This window comes from Petaurus breviceps, unplaced genomic scaffold (genome assembly GCF_028583685.1).
Source record: "Petaurus breviceps papuanus isolate PSGF00001 unplaced genomic scaffold, PetGlider_PUasm1.0 156, whole genome shotgun sequence".
Classification (NCBI taxonomy): Eukaryota; Metazoa; Chordata; class Mammalia; order Diprotodontia; family Petauridae; genus Petaurus; species Petaurus breviceps.
This window is the reverse complement of record NW_027185720.1, coordinates 11,637,180-11,655,969: the sequence shown is the minus strand read 5'-3', so window position 1 is coordinate 11,655,969 and position 18,790 is coordinate 11,637,180. Positions and strand designations below refer to the sequence as shown.

At 42.8% G+C, this 18,790-nt stretch overlaps 1 protein-coding gene across 13 annotated transcripts in view; it reads left to right on the top strand.

Moving 5' to 3' along the window:
• RBFOX2 (RNA binding fox-1 homolog 2) overlaps window positions 1-18,790 on the top strand; it is a 331,281-nt gene that overhangs the window by 242,665 nt on the left and 69,826 nt on the right. For all 13 annotated transcript variants that reach the window (XM_069082058.1, XM_069082059.1, XM_069082057.1 and 10 more), the window contains one exon: window positions 15,232-15,456. In XM_069082058.1, the coding sequence (XP_068938159.1) occupies window positions 15,232-15,456 (225 nt within the window). The remainder of the gene's footprint in view (window positions 1-15,231; window positions 15,457-18,790) is intronic.

The following is an 18,790-nucleotide window of genomic DNA, read 5'->3' as shown; positions in this document are numbered from 1 at the left end:
TTTGGTGCTCGCTGTTTAAACCTATGAAATGTATACAGAAGGAAGTCAGGATTACTGGCAGGGGGAGAAGGGGAGTGTTTGGGAAAGGCCTGATATTGGAGGTCTCATGGGTCTGCAGACGAGCACATTCTTAGAAGCATCAGTTGGAAGAAGGTGACTAGAGGAATAAAAAACAAGAATCAAGCTGCCCCCGTCCTGAGGTTTTGATAGGCCCCAGGTGCTAGACTTATTTACTGGAGAACACAGAGCATGTACACATTTTTTCGGCATGAAGTGTACATCTATTTGTGTTCATTTGAGCTTTCTGATCTTTTAGATTCTGGATATGCAGGAGATTGTTGTTGAGGGCATCTGAGAACTTTGAGAATTAACTAGGGAAACACCTGAAGCTTTTTTTTTTTCTTTTCTTAGAACAGTGTCCTATTTTTTTATTCCAAAGTTACTGGACCAAAATATTTCTTGGGTCCCTTTTAGCAATTTGATTCTGTGATTCGGATAGAGGGTGTTCTAAATATTTCTTGAAAGGAAAAAGCAGAAAGGAACAGTTTTTTTTTAGGAGTTTTTAAGGCTGTTGTGATGTTTGTCACCTATTTTATCCTGGAGGATTATTGGTTTAGATGTCTTTGCTCTGAAATATTTATTTTCCAGTTTAAATATTCATGAGTGGCTGTTGGCAGAACTTGCCTGCGGGGAGAAAGAAGTCAGCCTTCTGGAATCTTTGAGTTAGGTCAGAGGAATCTCTTCTGCATCGTCTCTGGGCTTCCCCCTCCCCCAAGAGCTGTCCAGTGTGTTTGTTGAAGGCCTCCAATGAGGGGACCTCACTGCCTCCTCAGGCTGCCTGTTTCCCTTTTGGTCAGCTTGAGATGGTAGGGAGTTTTCCTTATATAGAGCCCAAATCAGCCTGCAGCTTCTACCCATTGCTGTAGTTCTGCCCACTGTGGCCAAATAAATAAAAACCATCTTTCTTCTTCGTGCCACCCATCACTTGCTGATAGTTCTCGTATCGTTGTCTTCTTTTCTCTAGACTAAATCATTTCTTTCAGCTGACCTTATGTGGCATGATTTCCCTCCCCCTCACCAACCTATTTGCCTTCCCCTGAACGTATTGCCACTTGTCAGTGCCCTTCCCAAAATGCACTTACCAGAATGGGATGCTGTTTTCTTAATGTCATTTCTGTTGGGCATAGAAAGGCCATTATGTCTGCCTTTATGGATCCTTTTCTTCTCCTAATGTACTTTACCATCACCTTGGCTTCTTTGTTGAGCCTATAGTGAGTCCACTAAAGCCCTCGCATCTTTTCCTCTCATCTTTGTCTGACCACACTTCTCCCATCTGGGCTGTGTGAAATTTGATTTGGGGGCCTCACCTGAAGGCCTTTGCATTTGCCCCTGTTTAACTTCTGTCACCCATCCTTCTGGCCACCAAGGTCTCTTGTATCCCAGGTCCCTCATTCATGTGTCATCCTTTCCAGGCTTGGCAAGCCTTCTGTTTGTACCTTCATGCAAGTCATCGATAATGATGCTGGAAAAGAACAGGACTCAGGGCCCATGACAGTGGCTCATTGCCACTCCTCAGGCCCCATCGTCGAGCTAGGCTCCAGTCCCCCGAGTGTACTCTTGTTCATTTGACATCTCATCCCAGGAATGTTATAAAGGACTTCGACACTTTCTTGTAATCCACATCTGCCATGTTTGTGGCATCTCCCAAGCTCCCCATTGCAGCTGCTTGCCTTCACCTGGGAATGAGGCAACTTGGCCTGGGTTCTTTTTCCTGAACTTGACCTGGGTCTTATTGGTCGCCTCTTCTTCTCAAGACTCACAAACCCTTTCTTTCCTTGCACATTAAGGAACTCTGGCCAGAACCTCAGATTAAGTTCCCCAGCCAGCAGTTTACAGACTCCTTTCTGAGGAGCCGACTCACGTTTGCTTTTTTCCCAGACGTGTGGTACTTCTCTCTCTGTACAGTAAATAGCAGAGCAGCAGGTATTTGTTTTCCGCTCTGCCTTTCAAAAAGCTCTGTATTTTTATTTAGTCAATACAATTCGAGAGAGACTGATTAACTGCCTTGTTTGTGGCAGGCACTTTTCCAAGATGGCTGCTTTCTGTGAGTGGTTTTTCTTTCCCTCCGAGCAGCAGAAGTTACACTTATTTAACTTACACTTCACATTTAACTTACAAACTTGGTTGTCCTCTTTCTAAGGGAGCTGACTGACATTGCCAAATCTCTTCATCTTGCCCTCCATCTCTGAGATCCACAGATACAGGAGACCCTCCCTATCGCCCTCGCCCATTAGCCATATTTCACAGTTCAAGGGAATAGACCCTGAAGTTACCCTTGCACAGGACTCTTCTCTGCTGCAATCGCTACCTCATGTGGGAGCTCTTGGCTCCCTAGAAGTGTTCTTAAATAGCCCTCCAGACCAGGAAGTGTCTGAGTCTTCTCACTACACTCCATCCCCCAGGGAGACCCAGTTCAGTAAGGATGAAATATAGAAAGGGGAGCCAGGCTCTATTGTAAGATAGGATGTACATGTTTCATACTGGGACTACAGATGGAGGAGATAGGATCCTGCCATCCCCCAATGGAACTTAGAATGTGTTTTCTTCTTGGTTCTTATAATATTATAAGTGCCCAAGTTTATCCACTATCAAGGGTTAATCTTTTGTTGATCTGGCCAGATAATCTAATCATTCTCTGTAATGTTGTTTAAATGGGAAAATTCATTCTTTGTTCCAGACAACCAACTAAAAAGTGAACCATTTGCAATGGTGCATGTTATATATGAAGTACTGCCTATAGTCCAGGGGTGAAGGAACCTGGGGCCTCGAGGACACACGTGGCCATATGTTCTGTGAAGTTTGGATTCTGTCAGAGGGCTGCACTTGAGGATCAGCAAGGCCACAGCTTCCCTACCCCTGGCCGATACTATATATATTTTTATTTGTATAGTGGAAGAAAAAACCATTGGGCCTGGGTTCTGAATTCTGGCCCTGCCATTTCCTAGCTGTGATTCCCCCCTCTCTGAGACTCAGTTTTCTCATTTATAGAATGGGAATAATGATCTTTGCAGGCTTTCTGAAGTGCTTTGTAAGCTGTAAAGTTAGGTGTAAGAAGAAGGAAGACGTTTTTCTTCAAGATCATAACAAATATACCTTTTGGAGGCACATGCTTCTAGTATGGCACAGGCAGGATAATATGCATCATCATTCCCAGAACAAAGGGGGAAAACATAGGAGACTTAGTATGACGAATATTCCAAATGTGCAGCCCGGTGCTTCCTCGGCGATCCCCTGATTATCAGAGTTAGCAGATCATCAGCTCTCCTCTGGTTCAGAGCTGGAACCAACTCCTCAAATCCCCTTTTATTTTTACAGAGATGGAAACTGAGGCCGAGAGAGGTTGGACCTGGCTCAAGACCACACAAGCAATAATAGCCTCCAAATGTTTTGGGAAGGCTGAAGTGGTATTGGCAGGTTTTACACTTCTCTAATGAGGACTCTCAGAATCTTTAGAAATAGTGGAAGATTTTGTGTCACATTTCCCACCCCACCATCCTTTATACCCTTTCCTCTCTTCAGTTTGTAATTCCTTTTGAGGATTAAAAACATTTTTCTTCATTGATTACAAATAGTTTTTCTTTTTTCTGCAGTATGGCACTTTTCTTCTTCCTAAAGCTTATTGAACTGGAGCTAATTTAAACAAGGCTTTTGATTGGCTCTATAACAGGTCATAATACCCTTTAGAGGGAGAAGGGACTTGAACCGGGGTGGGGAACCTGTGGCCTCAAGGCCACATATGGCCCTCTAGGCCCTCAAATGTGGCCCTTTGACTGAATCCAAATTTCATAGAACAAATCCCCTTCATAAAAGGATTTGTTCTGTAAAACTTAGATTCAGTCAAAAGGTCACACCCAAAGACCTAGAAGGCCACATGTGGCCCCAAGGCTACAGGTTCCCCACCCCTAGACTGCTGAAAGTTAAGTCTGTCTAGTAAATGTTTCCAACAGAATGTTTCAAAGCTAGGAAACTTAGACAAACTAGAGCCATTGGCTGCTGCCTTTACAAGCTTTGGGGGAGTAGGGGGAACAGATTTCAAGTGCTTAAATGCAAGCATCTTTCTGCTCCAAACTTGGAGACTATTATTTTTTTTTTCCATTTAGATGTTTAACAAATGCTTTGTGCTGTGTGTTTGTTGGGGTGCTAAAGCATATCCTGGCTCTAAATTTCATCAGCAGGCGCTAACCAATTATGTTGCTCCCAAACTGTCATTTATATCTGTCTTCCTACTGCTTCTGAATAAGAAGAGAAAGAGGTCTTTTTTTTTTTTTTAACTAAAGTGCTTCTGAAATATGTTTACATTTTAACAGCCTTGCAAGAGTATGATCAGCATTGGCAATGTATATAGAGACTTGTAAAGCACAGCCTTCCAGAACTCTGGGCACATAATAGGTGCAAGTTAAATGTATTATTCGAGTGTTGCTCTAATTAAGGTCTGTGAGAAAGCATGAGCTTGTTTTCAGTGGGTAGCTCTGGCTCAGGTAAAGTGCTTTGATTCTTATCAGCCCTTATACTTTTGCCTCCAGGTCATTCATACCTACCTTATTTAAAAGCCTTTTTTTGGCTCTCAGTTTCCTTTGACCAGAAATCCTGAATCTTAGAGACACATGTGTGTCTCCCTGCAGTCCTCCACCCACCTTTCTTATCATTTGCATGAGGTGGATTCTCCTTAAAAGTTCTTTGTTCTTATCAACATAATAACACTAATGTTCATATGGTGGTTACTGTGTGCCAGCCACTGTGCTGAGAGCTTTGTAATTATCTATTTGATCCTCAACACAACTCTGGGAAGTAGGCTCTGTTGTTATCCCCACTTCACAGAGGAGGCAAACAGCAGTTAAATGGTTTGCCCAGGGTCACACAGCTGGTAGATGTTTGAGGTCACATTTGAATCCAGGTCTTCATGACTCCAGGCCCAGAGATTATTATCCCTGTGCCACCAAGGTACCCAGAGATTTATTCTACTCTTCCAGGGAGACTGCCTTGCCTATTCCTGGTTCATTTTGTTGTCCGTATATTGTATGCTCCCTTCCTCCTTTCTGCTTATCTGAATCCTGCCTGCCCTTCAAGGCCAACCTTCTGTCACAGTTTTTCCAGTGAGCCTTTTTTGACCACCACCTCCCAGTCTCCTCTTGGGTGGTACACTGGTCACAGAGCCAAGCCTGGAGTCAGGAAGACCTAAATTCCAATCTGGCCTCAGATACTTTATTAGCTGTGTGTCCCTGGGCAAGTCATTCAGCCTCTGTTTGCTCAGTTTCCTCATCTGTAAAACAAGGATAATGACGGATGCTAACAGGACCTACCTCCCGTGGTTGTTGTGATAAAGCACTGGGAGAGCACTTAGCCCAGTGCCCAGCATACCAGTAAGCACTCAGAACATGATTGTTGTCGCCCAGCCTTTTTCTTCTGACTGTCCAGAGCACTTAGTCTGTGAGCAGCCCTTTTAGCTCTTAGTCATAGATGGCCTTAGCTGGCAGTTATGCCTCAGGGAGCTCCTAGCACTGGCCCCCTGCTAGTCTGTCCACAGCTAGAGGGTAGCAGCTCATTCTGTGGTTGTCACGTGCTGGGCACTCAAACACTGATTCATCATGACAGGAAAATAAGTTTGTTCTGCACAAGGAAGAATTTGTGAGTAATTCGAGCTGCCTGAGAGTGGACTGAGCTGTATCAAGATAGAGAAGGCCCTCCTCGGTGATGGCAGCGAAACAAAGGGGTCCCTGGGTGGGGGCAGTAGGCAACTCTCATTAAGTAAAATGCCTTCCAGCTGGAGTGTTTAGTGAAAACTTGCTGGAATCCCTGCTGCCCACGTGGATCTTCCCTTCCTCTGAACTCCCAGAGCAATACTTTCAATCTTCCTTATGGAACCTGCTTTGTTCATATGATAGACTTCCCCTATGAGATTGGGATCCTCTTGAAGGTGGAACTTGTGTCTCACTTGCCTTGATGGGCCTCACATCACTCACCACAGTGAGTGGCATATGCCAACAATAAAAATAATATCTAGTGTTTCTAGAGAGTGTGTGTGTGTGTGTGTGTGTGTGTGTGAGTGTGTTTAAAGCTTTGCAAAGCATTGTACAAGGATCTCATTTGATTCTCATAGCCTTGGGAGATTGGTGCTGTTATTATCCCATTTTACAGTTGAGAAGACTGAGGCAGAGAAAGGTTAAATGACTTGTCCAGGATCACAGAGCAAGTAAGTGTCTGAGGCAGCATCTGAATCCATGTCTTCCCAACTCCGTGCTATTTCACTGCTGCAGAATAAATGTTTGAATGAAAATCAGGTGTATAATATCTGTATAGCTGTACTTCATTCTACAGATTTCGTAAAATTACTTCAGGAGAAACTGTGTCACTTGCCTTGCTTTTTGACCTACTATAGTGATAGCCTATTGAATTTTGATGTCTCATTGATTTCACTTCGTTTGTCCCATGGTTATTATCAAGGTTGGCCTGGCTGACGGAAGAATAAGGGTATTTCTTTGGTTATCTAAGGATTTATAAGCAAGAAATGCTGATGATGTCGTGGCCCCAGTGATGAGCTAGTAACTTTTTGGTTTTCCTGCAGTCAGTCAGTCAGCATTTAGTAAGTGCTTCCTGGGTGCTAAGCACTGTGCTGATGCTGGCGACACAAAGAAATGCTGCCAAGGATCAAGTAAGATAATACACGTAAAAGCCCTTTATAAATCCTAAAGGGGTAAATGAAGGTGAGCAATCAGTGAGTAAGTATTACAATCATCTCTTCTTACCACTGTGTGATTGTGGGCAGGGCACCACCCCTCTCTGGGCCTCAGTTTCCTTGTCTGTAAAATGATGGGGGTTAGACTGTGATTTCTAAAGTACCTTTAAAACTCAAATATTTGCTAGTTATCTGTAATTAAATAGTAAACTTTATGATGTAACATCCTTGATTCCTTTGATCAGTTCTTTGGAACCTGTGGAATTTGTGGGGATGTCATGAATCTGAGTAGTGTTTTGACTTGTGGTCACCACTCCTAGTTTTCTCTTCTTCTCTAAACTCAAATGCACACATGCATGGGATCTCTCTCTCTCTCTGTCTGTCTCTCTCCCTCTCCCTTTCTCTCTCTCTCTCTTCCCCTCCCCTCTCTTTCTCTCTCTCTTTCCATCCCTCCCTCCCTTAAATATGCACAAAGGCGTACATGAGGAATTCGGTTCCTGGCTTTCCACCTGGACAAGGCCTCCAAGGTCATTTTGTCCTACCCTCTCAATCCCAGAAAGGAGAATATGCACAAGACTTCATAGAGAGGGCAAGCTAGATCCTGGGGAATGAACCTCCCTCCTCGTATTCCAAAGGCAGCCATTTCTCCCCTGCCAAGCTCCTTCCAGTTGAATGCACTTATCTTTGAATGGATGGAATTGACTGAAAAAACTTGATGGGACCTGGGTCTGCAAAGGAGAGCCTTCTCTCCAGCAGTGTCCAGAGTGGTGTGGATTTCTCTCTTTGGTGGTTCCTTGTCCCAGGATTTCTGAAGTGTGCCCATTTTCATATTTGGAAAGGCCTTGAGTGCCTTGTGAAGGTATGGATTTTGTTATGGATTGAGAAGGACACGATTAGTCTTGGATTTCTTTTGTTTACCAACATCCTGCCTGTTTCCTGGAGCCATCTGGTTGTACTGGTTTCATAAATTCTGAAATAAGAGTAGTCTTCTTCACTTGAGAAATTACTTCCTCCTCATCTGTACCCTCTGCTTTTCTGCCCTTGAAACGTCCTGGAAATGGTCAAGTTATATGCCACGTATTCTATGTTAATTGTGGAATAATTTCTATATAATGCTTCCTCTATTGGAATTTGGAGACCTCTTTTACACGTCTAGGAAAGGTAGGAGCCTTCTCTGACTCTTAATTGATACTTCTAAGTTGAGGTAGATGATTTCATGGACACAGCCTGTTAATCTTGTGGGGGAAAGGTTTTTGCCCGACTACTGAAAGAGCAGAAATAGACCTATTAGATTAGGAGTTATCTGCGGCTCCTTTTGCTCAGAAGAGGACTTCACCCACTTGTGCTTGCTGGGTGGCCTTTGAGGAGGAGGTATTTCCCTCCTCTGGGGACAGAGCTGGAGACAGAGCTGGAGACAGGTGGCTTAAGTGACCAGTGATGTCTGGGCGGTCTAGGGAGTGTTGAGGCAGCGTGAGAGCCAGCGCAATGTGGGGCCGAGTTTGAGCTGACACAGAATGGCTCTGAGACTCCAACCCATCCAGTCACTTAACCTCGAAGGACTTTAGGCAACAAAGCGTGGAAGGTGAAGAGAGACTGCCACCTTGCATTGGGAAAAGGAATTTCCTTACACCAGTGAAACGTCATTTCCAGTCCCTGCCCTCATTAATTAGGGAACTTCATGTTATAGAGGGGATGGATTATTCTGACCTAATGTGGGCATTTTATGGCCTAGAAAGACACGTGTGCATGTATGTGTACACACACACACTTATGAAAAATCTGAAGCCTTTCTTCTTTTCTCTCCTGTGTTCTTATTGACTCCCTCACAGGGTGTGCAGGGACATTTTGATTTCCTTTCTCTGAATGAAATGGGCAGGTTTCTGCTGATGCTCTGTTCCCACAGAACAAATAATGCCTGGGCCACCAGTAGATTGTGGCATGTATCTTACCACCCTTCCCCCAGCTCCCTTTGCTAATTGAGGTGTTTGTTCAGTTCAGTGAGCAAGCGCTGTCAAGACTAACCCTGTGGGAGAGTGGATATTGTGTGCGTGGTGGGGCAGGACCATTCCCAGAAGGATAGAGCCAGAGAGCTGAGGCTTTGATGAGATGAGCCTCTCAGGGGCTGACTTAGAGAAGGAAAAGCCTGTAGACATTTTATTTTAGCCTAACTGGAGGTCAGCTAATAGGGTGTTTTGCCATTCCTCATTATTCAGGAATCTCTCCTATGAATTTCTGAGTGAATGTTATATGCTTCTAGAGGTAGGGATGCCACTGCTGTTGAGAGCTGGTCATCTGCATAGCCTGGAATTGGAGTCCCTTCCTCTTTGCTGCCTAAGCGCAGCACTGGATTGGGCTAATGGAGAAGGAGAGGCTCTGGTTTTTTTCTACAGGCATTCCAAATCTTCAGACAAGTGCTGAATAGATAATAGGTAGGAGGAAAAAAAATTTACCCAGGCTGAGGGGGGTGGAGGTGGGGATGTGTGTGTGTGTGTGTGTGTGTATTTTTAAAGCAACATACACCTAATTTTTCCCCTAACTCCTTTTTTTGAACCCTGAAGTTTTCAAAGGTTTAGGCTTAAGGCATTCATTTGTCACCAAATGACCTCTCCTCTTTCCTTCATTCTCTTTCAAAGTCATTTTTTAAAGCATGCAAAAGAAAGATTTTAAATGTAGAGTAATTTGTGAGATTTCTTCAGTCTAACTTCTGGATGCTGAGGTAACCCAGAACTGTACTAAATATTTCTTCATTTTCAAGAGGAAGATTACATCTTCAGCCTCCAGTAGTAATTGCCATTTTCACCAGGGAAAGGAGGATTCAGTGCCTTCTCTCCTGGTGAGTTTCTGCCTGCTGACTTTTAATCTAGAGCTTGATAGAGATTTTACTCCTCTCCTGATTTGACTACAAAGAATGAGACATGATTTTGCACATAAAGTAACAGGTTAACAAGTGACTGAATAAATGAAGTGAGTTGGGTTGTCTCCAAACCTGTAGAGATGGACACCAAGAGAAGCTTCTCCCCAGCCTGCTCTTTAGTTTAGAACCGGCAGCTCCAGCTCTGAGAGTCTCAAGTGAGAGAGCATGGGATGGGCCAGACAGAGCATGTAGCAAATGATGATGAGAGATTTGAGGGGCTTTCCCAGCCTCCTTTGTAAAAATGAAGGCTTTCTGTGTCTGTGCGACACTGAGCTAGGGAATTCACAAGAAAATGTAAGGTCTTCCTTTTTTTTTTTTAAGTAATGTTTATAATTTGCTTCCCTGTATTTGCCCTACTTTTTCATAAATTGGCAAAAAAAAAGGCTCTAATTCAATAAATTTCCTTTTTTTAATAGTACAAAACTTTTTACCAAAACTGAACAATTCCTACAGTCTGACTATATTTATGTTATTTCACTAAACATGTACCTTCATAAGAATGTTATTCTTGGGTAACCTGAGAAAGGGCTTTAATTGGAATATCAGTGACTTAATCACCTACAAAGTGATTTCAGGAGCTTAGGTTTGTGACTTGCCTTTTGGGTTTGATCACGACCCCACCTGATGGCCTTATTGAGAGGGATACTCCCAGTAAAGCAGAAAGATGCAGAAATGTGGGCTGTGCCCTGTATAAAACAGGTTTGCAATTGCACATGTGTAAAGGTGCTGTGCACCAGAGGATTCTTTGAGAAGGCTAGCCTTGAGTATAAATGAATGGGGAGAAATGTGGGTTTGCTGAAAATGAGTTAGCTGAACAAAAACATTGCATGCAACATGACTGATTTTTATACAGTGTAATTGCTTTTCTCCCCTACACTTGTTAAATAAGGCAGTGAAAGTCATCTGAAGTAACTCCCTTCCAGGCCAGCAGGGGTTAAAGTGTGTGGTATCTGATAGGGGGAAAGGGGGACCAGGTTGCCATGCTTGTCTCCTCCCAGTCAAGATTGTGTGTTCAGAAGTAATAACTTTTCCCCCATTTTAATTGAAACTCTGGTTGGGAGTAAGTCGTAGATGGGATTGAGGGGAGGGGGTAGAACTCCATTTGTTTTATGTTGTCTACTAGAAGTTGAATGGAATAGGCTTTTACCAATTATTTCTTTTGATTACTTAGTTAAATGTTTTCAAGTCTCTTAATAAGAAAATTTGGGGGCAGCTAGGTGGCGCAGTGAATAGAGCACCTGCCCTGGATTCAGGAGGACCTGATTTCAAATCTGACCTCAGACACTTAACACTTACTAGCCGTGTGACCTTGGGCAAGTCACCTAACCTCGATTGCCCTGCCTTCCCTCCCCAATCAATCAATCAATAAATTCCTTTTAAAAAAAAAAAAAGGGAAAATTTCATAGAGGTTATTTGTGTGCCTCTCATCTTTGCCTTTGGGCATTTTTGAGAATAAGGTTGGAATTAAATTTTAAAATGTCCTTTGAAAAACTAATCCTGTAATATCAGGAGTACAGGTGAAGAAAGCCCAGCTTGTAACCAGGAGGTTACATAAGAGAATGAAGATAGACCTGGGGACGGACTCTTGACTTTATGTTGGCTGAAGAATACATGGTCAAACAGATGCCAGACCACCTATATGTACTTTACAAAATTTCACGAACAATCAAAGTTGTTCCCTTTCCTATGTACAATTAAGCTTGATTACCACTTTTTGCCATCATTACAAAGCTTTTAGGCAAAAGTAAAGATGTTACAAGGCAGCTCAAGTGATGTATCTGAGGACTAGTGTTGGAGCAGACATGAGAAACCAGGCCCTTGGTACCCCTTTGGGGGCTGTGGCCATTTGGCCGAATGAAGGATGAGCAAAAGGGAAGCTACTTTCAGGTCTGGATGAATTGTCGGCCCCGGGGAGCCAGAGCAGCAAGGTCTTTGCAGACCAGTTGTGAGAACTGCCAAAGATCGCCCAAGTCATGAGGCAGGGTGACTCTCAGGCCAGCACTCATCAGGAATTGGGGGAAGGGAAGAATCCTGTATGTGCCACTGATCCAACATCATCTATAAGTTGCTCAGCCTCCAGTGATAATACATCCACATGAAGCAGATTGGCTCTGCTCAAGTGCTCTGGGCTCTCTTGCTCTGTCTGTACTTACGTGGGTCAGCTGCCCTTTCAGTTTCCACAAGTCACACAGGTTTGTTTCACTTGAGCTACAGATTCTTCAGACCACAAATGTGGAACTGGAACAGCCGTTAGAGATCATCCAGTCTCGTTTTACAGATGAGGAAACTGAGGATCAGGGAACTCAGAGTCAGGGTCTTTATTCCCCAGCTCATCATTCTGCCAGTATCAGATTCACCTGGCATTGACTGGTTATGCACTGTCTCTGTTTTATAAGCAGGGTCTACAGGCACCTTGATAAGAGAGGGGAAAACCTGGGTCCTTTCCTCAGTGCCCTCTGTGGTTTTGCCCATCACAGTTGTGCACCAGAATTATCCTGTGATAAATCCCAAGTTAGTGGATCTTGGGAATCTATTTTAAACTCATGGATTTAGACTGTGCTGGAGAATAAGAAGGATGTGATGGGACTAGTGTAAAATAGGGGACTTTGAAGGAAGGAGATCTTAAATGAGAGTAAATATTTACTGGAAGCCAGAGAGTCACTGCTGATCTCACTACCAAAACCTTACCCTTCTACAAAGTGAAGATAATAGTTATCTCCTTCATAGGGTGGGATAACAAGGATTAATTTTCTTGTAAAATGCTTTGAAGATTAAAGTCACATCATAATATGATGTTAGCAATGGCAAATTATGAGGATTGTAATGGGAGAGCTGGAGGTTACTGAAAACTGCATTTTTTTTTTTCACTTGGAATCACCTCTCCTCTCATCTCTACTTTATTGCTTCAGTGGTGCAAGGAGGAGAAAGGGCAGGGTAAAATCCAGCAAGAGGACAGAGGTACAGTGTTCTTTGTGCTTTGCCCTGGCATCTTCATGCTATTTTCCACTGAATTTCTCTGAGGAGCAAGTTACAGACCTTGCCAAGTGGTTGTAATAGCCGCTAGGATAGAAGAAGCCTCTTTCCCCTTCTTCGAAGCCTTTTGTTTGGGGTGTATCAGTTTAATGAGCATCGAGTTAGTGTTGAAAGCCAGTGATGCTGTTTGGAGAGTCCTGCTCCAAACCCATTGTCCAGATGCCATGGGGTGAGAGAGAAGGATAATTAGGGCCATGAGAGAGGAGGATAATTAGTGTCTTGTCTGAAAGAAATCATACTCATGCTTGGGAGGAAACCAAGTGACATATACCCAAGGGTCTCTGTATACCCACATTGCTTCCCTTAACTCCCCAATTTAGAAACAGGGCAAGAAGTGTTGATGGCTGACATTTTAAAAGTCTTTGATCTTCTCTGCCACCTAGTAACAGAAAGAAGATGTCCCAAAACTATGCAGGAGTCACAAGACTTGACTCTTAAGCAGAACGCAACTTTGCCTTTTTTGGCGTGAAGTAAGAGTTGTTTGATGAGGAGAAGCAACACAGCTGTGAAAAGGGAGTTTTGGTAATCGGGTTCTACTGGACTCAAAACCCTACCTGAAGACAGTCAGCTGAGAGAGCAAGAGCAAAAGGGTCAGATGGGGATAATGGGAGAAAAAGCATTTCAAAATTCGTCATTCCTAGATCTGAGAAGCTCTGGCCATTTTACATACACCAAAAGGAAATGTCCAGAGCTCCTATATTGAGGGATGAGCTGCATAGAGCTTTGCATTGGGAATTAGGAAAAGCTTCTCTTTTAGGTTTTTAGGAGTCTAGAATTGCAAAGGATTTTAGACGTCATCAAGTTCCACCTTCTCATTTTTGTAGTTAAAGAGATAGTGGCCCAAGGGAAAAGCGGCCTGCTGAAGGGCACACTGTTGGCTATGGATGAGTGCTGTCTGCCTTGTGACATCGGGAGTAGTTCAGTGGTACTCTCAAGTGTTTTCTGTCAAGGGAATCTTACTCTCAAAATTCCTGACCTACAAATAAATTGTAAAAGAAATATTCGAATTTTCTTTTGACTCTTAAATTAGCGTACAAAACTTCAACTAAGACACCATCTTGAAATTTTTAAAACTGTCTTTTTTCCCCCTTCCTTGAACCGTGTTCCTAAAAGGCATAAAATCCTCTTAGATAATCTTTTGTTGAGTTTTCTTTTTCCTTTTGCTCCCAAACTCTTGTCTTATTTTAATATTTTATATTATTTGAATGCTAGATTTGAATTAGGAGCCAAAAGTATAGGGTTCCAATCTCAGCTCTACCATGTTCTACCTGTGTGGCCTTGAGTAAGTCACTTAATCATTTTGGGCCTCAGTTTCCTCATCTGTAAAATGAATGAGTTGGAATTGATAACCTCTGAAGACCTGAAGGAAACATTAGATGCCAGAGAATTAAATTAGGAATGGGAGTGATGAATGAGCATGTAGACAAATAGACAGGAATGTGAAGAGAGGGAACAAAACAACCTTTCCTGCTTGTGTTTCATCCAGAACTTACATACCCATCAATAAAGGTGTGGCTGACTGTCTTTGCCCTGCTGCTGTTGTTATGGTAACTGGACTTGGTTCTTGGGAAGCTCGCTGGATAGACAGGTGGCTGCCTTCCATAACCACGCCTTCTCTTCCTGGGGCTTCTCCTTACTTAGTTCAGGATAGAGTGACTGCCCAGAGAAAAGAATTAGCTTGAGTGTGTCCTAGTGCTGGATTCTGGTAGACTCTTTTGCATTTTCGCTGGCAGAAGTGGTAGAATGAGACTGATAGGCTCTTAAGAACTTTTCCCATCTGTGAACCAAGAGGACTGAAGTTCTGGCATTAACTGACCATCCTCTGTCCCTCTGATTGAAGAGGGAAGCCATGAACTCCATGAAGAAGCCCAGCTCTGAATAGCTCCCAGCCTTACTGCTCACCAGGACACACTGCTCCGCTCTGGGTCTTCTCTAGCAGACTTCTCCACAGTGCTCCCTTTCCTACTTCTTGTTGTGGGCTTAGATTGTAAATTCCTTGGGAGCAGTGACTGTCATTCCTTTCCCCACCCCACCCCCCTTAATTTGTATCTCCAGAGCTTAGCACAGTATCTGGCACATACTAGGTGCTTTATAAATATTTTTTTGACTGAGATTAATATCCTTTTGGCTTCCTTTAAAAAAAGGCCATAAGTGGAAAGTGCCCAGAAAGAAATGGGGAATTACTATCTCACTCTTAATTTCAATTCAGTAATGGGTCTCTAGCTTGCCATCAGTGAAGTTTGGGGGATGTATTTGGGGAGAAGGGGTTTCTTTAGAGGGTATAAATATTTGGCCTTCAGGTATTTATTAACCTTAACCTGGTTCCAACTCTGTCCATTAGGAAACTGGCAAAAATACATGTGAACCCTAGATGTGTTTTGTTCTGCCATCCCAAAGCAACAGAATAAGTATTTTGGTTGGTTGAAGTTGTCAGAGAATGTTTGAGGGCTCTAGGGCTTACTCTAAAACTTGACAAGTTGGGACTCTGTTCTTTTATACCATTTTAAATCACTTTTCTTTTTCTTTTCCTTTCCCTCACTGTCTCTTGTAGGGTAACCAGGAGCCAACAGCCACTCCTGACGCCATGGTTCAGCCATTTACCACCATCCCATTTCCACCACCTCCACAGAACGGAATTCCCACCGAGTATGGGGTACCACACACTCAGGACTACGCAGGCCAGACCAGTGAGCATAACCTGACGCTTTATGGAGGTACACAGACGCATGGAGAGCAGAATACTAACAGCGCCAGCACGCAGAATGGAGCGCTGACGGTATGTGACTTAGAAGGCAGAGGATGGCGCGGGCCAACGATCCGCTTCATTGTTGTCACGTGTAACCCGCAAAACCTTAACGGTTCTCATTCTTCAGGATGTGCGCATGAATAGCAAATTATATTGGCTTCACAAAGCTGCCCGGGCCATTTGCCTTCTTACTCTGTTCCAGGCTGTTTCTCAGGAAAATACCAAACGTATCCATTTCTTCATAGGCCGCTAAGCAAATGAGTCTGACTCTGGAAATGGCAGACAGTTCATTCATAGAATGTTGTGAGTTTTATGGAATGCTAACTGTTTGTATGCAGGTTGTGCAAGCTACAGATGGGGACGCTGAGGCATAGAGTTGGACTGCCAGCCTGCGCCTGGCCTCCCAGAGCCAGCCTTCTGCCACTCTGCTGAGCCGCCTGTTGTTGGGGCTTTTGTCTTAGAAAGAAGCAGAGCTTGGAGTCAGAAGGTCCGGTTTGGGGGCTGTCATTATCTATCTTTCTTATAAAAACCATTGACATTTTCTGTATCTGTAATGTAGAAAGTAAATTAGCCACCAAGTAGTCTTGGGTGGATTGAACATTTCTGAATGTTGATTGACTCAGGTAAGGTTAGTAGCAGCAAGTTATATATCATTCTACTTAAAAGTGTGTGACAGTTTATAATTCTAGAGATGAAGACATCATTACGTAGCTTCTGTAGACTCAATTCTCACTGAACATTGTTCCATTGCCTTCTCCATGGCATGGATTGCCCACTAACAGATTATCCCAATGAGAGCTTTTATCCAGCTCCTAAGCCACTTGTTAAGATTTAGACTCCTAATAAAGAGCCTGGGCTGGGAGCTTCTGTTGCATGGGGATGAATTTAATCTGCTAATGCTTTCAATTTTCTTTTTACTTGGTGTTGGACATAATAGGAATTTTTTTACATAAAAATGCTTCACATTGTGCCCTTCCCCTTTGGCCAATAATATTTCAGCACCCAAAGGAGATGATCTTTTCTTGTACCTTCTCCAGTAATGTTCCAGTGAATCTGTGGCCTCCCTCCAGACCTTCTCAGACTGTGTTTTCTATATATCTCCATAGAAGATTGATTTCATAAGGGTCTCATATATGCTAGGCACTATATTAGGCCCTGGAGTGACAAAAACCACCTCTTCCCTACCCCACCCTCATTCCTCTCAAAAACGTCCTTGCCTTCTAAGAGGTTACAGTCTATCAGCCTAGCAAGTTTGGAATTCTTCATGTTAAATAAAAATCTTTAAGCCATCCCTTTCTATAAAGAATATAAATCTTTTGATAAACCTTAATAATATCCCTAGACGTTGAGGTACAAGATCACCCAGCATAATAAAAAGCTCTGCTTCCTCTACAGTTTCACAAATAACTTCCCAAAGGAGGATAACATAGGGTCTAACCAGTTTCCTGGCTTTACTTCACATACTCGTGAGTTCCTTGATCCTAACCTGTGGTTTCCCTCCTCAGTGTATTTGATGGGCTTACTTCCCCCACCCACCCCATTCCTAAAACACAATCTTTTCTTCTCCAGCTTTTAAATTCGTTCTTATCCTCCAAAGTCAGGCTTTGAAGTCCTGTTCAGCATGACTCCTTAGCCTCAGCTCAAGATCTCTCACTCCCTAGCTTGTCCTGGAGTAGTTTGTCTGGATTTCTTGTATACTTCCCTCAGAGTCTACCTTGCCTTGCCTCATATTTATTTGTGCATAATACGTTGCTGCCCTCCTTTTTAAGTGCAAGTTTCTTGAGGGCAGAAACTGTTTTTTCATATTTGTGTCCTGTGCCCAGCATTGGTCTTCATAGCTAATAACAATTTGTTGAGTTGATAGAATTGAAGATTTATTTGAAAATAGATTTTGAGACCTTTAAGGTGCTGGTTTGGATAAATTCAACTAAGTATGACTTACTACTTCATTACTAGAGTTATGAACACAAGATGCATTGTTGCTGTACTTCCAGATAATGTTTTTGAGTGGTCATTAACCACAAGCCATGTTTTGTTTCCATTTCAGCAGAAAAAGGTAAGAATCTAAAGTAGATTATGAGGCTCCTACATAATCTTAGAAGGGATTGGTCATCCCTTCATGCACTTACCCTCTGGCCCTCCTCCCCCCAGTTCTCCTCTCCCCACCTTAGTCACCCTTCTTTCCTGTGCTTTTCTTATTCACATTGTGGCTAAGACATCAGCCCACATATGTGCATTTCTGATAGCAATGAATAAGTAAGCTCTGACCCTTGACAAAAACCTCTGCCAAGCCTTCTGATCATCTTCCATATTAGGAGACATTTCCTTGAGCTCTGTCAAGGAGCCCTGCATTATATCAACCAATATGTGTTCTGTCAGCTCTTTAAAAGAAGCCAATTGAATAAGAAGAGGACTCTATGGGCAGGGACCCTGGGGTTTTGATGGTGATAGGAATAGCTCAAGAGGAAAGGGAACCCATGTGACATGACCCTAAAGAGAAAGGGGAGGGTTAGAGATTATTAGGAAATCCCAGAAGCTGTGATAGGGAATCATGGAGATAGTGGAATTGAAGATTATTTTTTATTTATCAGAAATAGCATGGATAGAGTCTTGGAGTTGGGTTCAGAGCCCACTTTGCCCTCGGGCAAGTTGTTTAACCTTGATAAATCTCAGTTTCTCTATCTGTAAAACTAGGAATGATAATAATGCCTCCAGTACCTGCCTGACTTAGAAGGTTGTTGTGAGGATCATATCATGTCATGTACAGAAAGTGCTTTTAAATACTTGAAAGTGCTTTCTGAATGTTAGTAGTGATGATGATGATGCTGCTGCTGTCAAATTCCCTGTTAGCAATGGGAAGTGAATCAGGGCTAGGAGACCTGCATTTTATTATTGAGCAGATTACTGATTTGAGTACGTCAGTTAAATTTTCAGTATCTCATGTTACATTTGTAAAATGTAGATGAGTAATTCTTATGATCAGTAATGTCTAAAATCATCCAAAGAATGTTAAACTTCTTTATCTCTCACTCCAAATCAAAGGACAGCAGAGACGTTATTTCTCCTTAGACAAATAATGTTAAGTAAATATAAAATAATAGTCTTTTTATTTTACAAAAACGGTTTGTACCTTGTTAGACAACACTGTAGAAAGATAGCTGGCCATAAATTCTTCAAAAATAATTCCCAAGAGACCATCTCTTTTGAGTCCTGATGACAGCCTTAGTCTGTATTGTGAAATCTGGAGGGATTGTACTCATTTCAGGGAATTTGCTTAGGAGATTAACAAGTAGTTTGATTGTCCCAAGAGTTAGCTGGATAAATTTGAGATTTCAAATCACATTTGTTGTTATTCTGGTGGAAG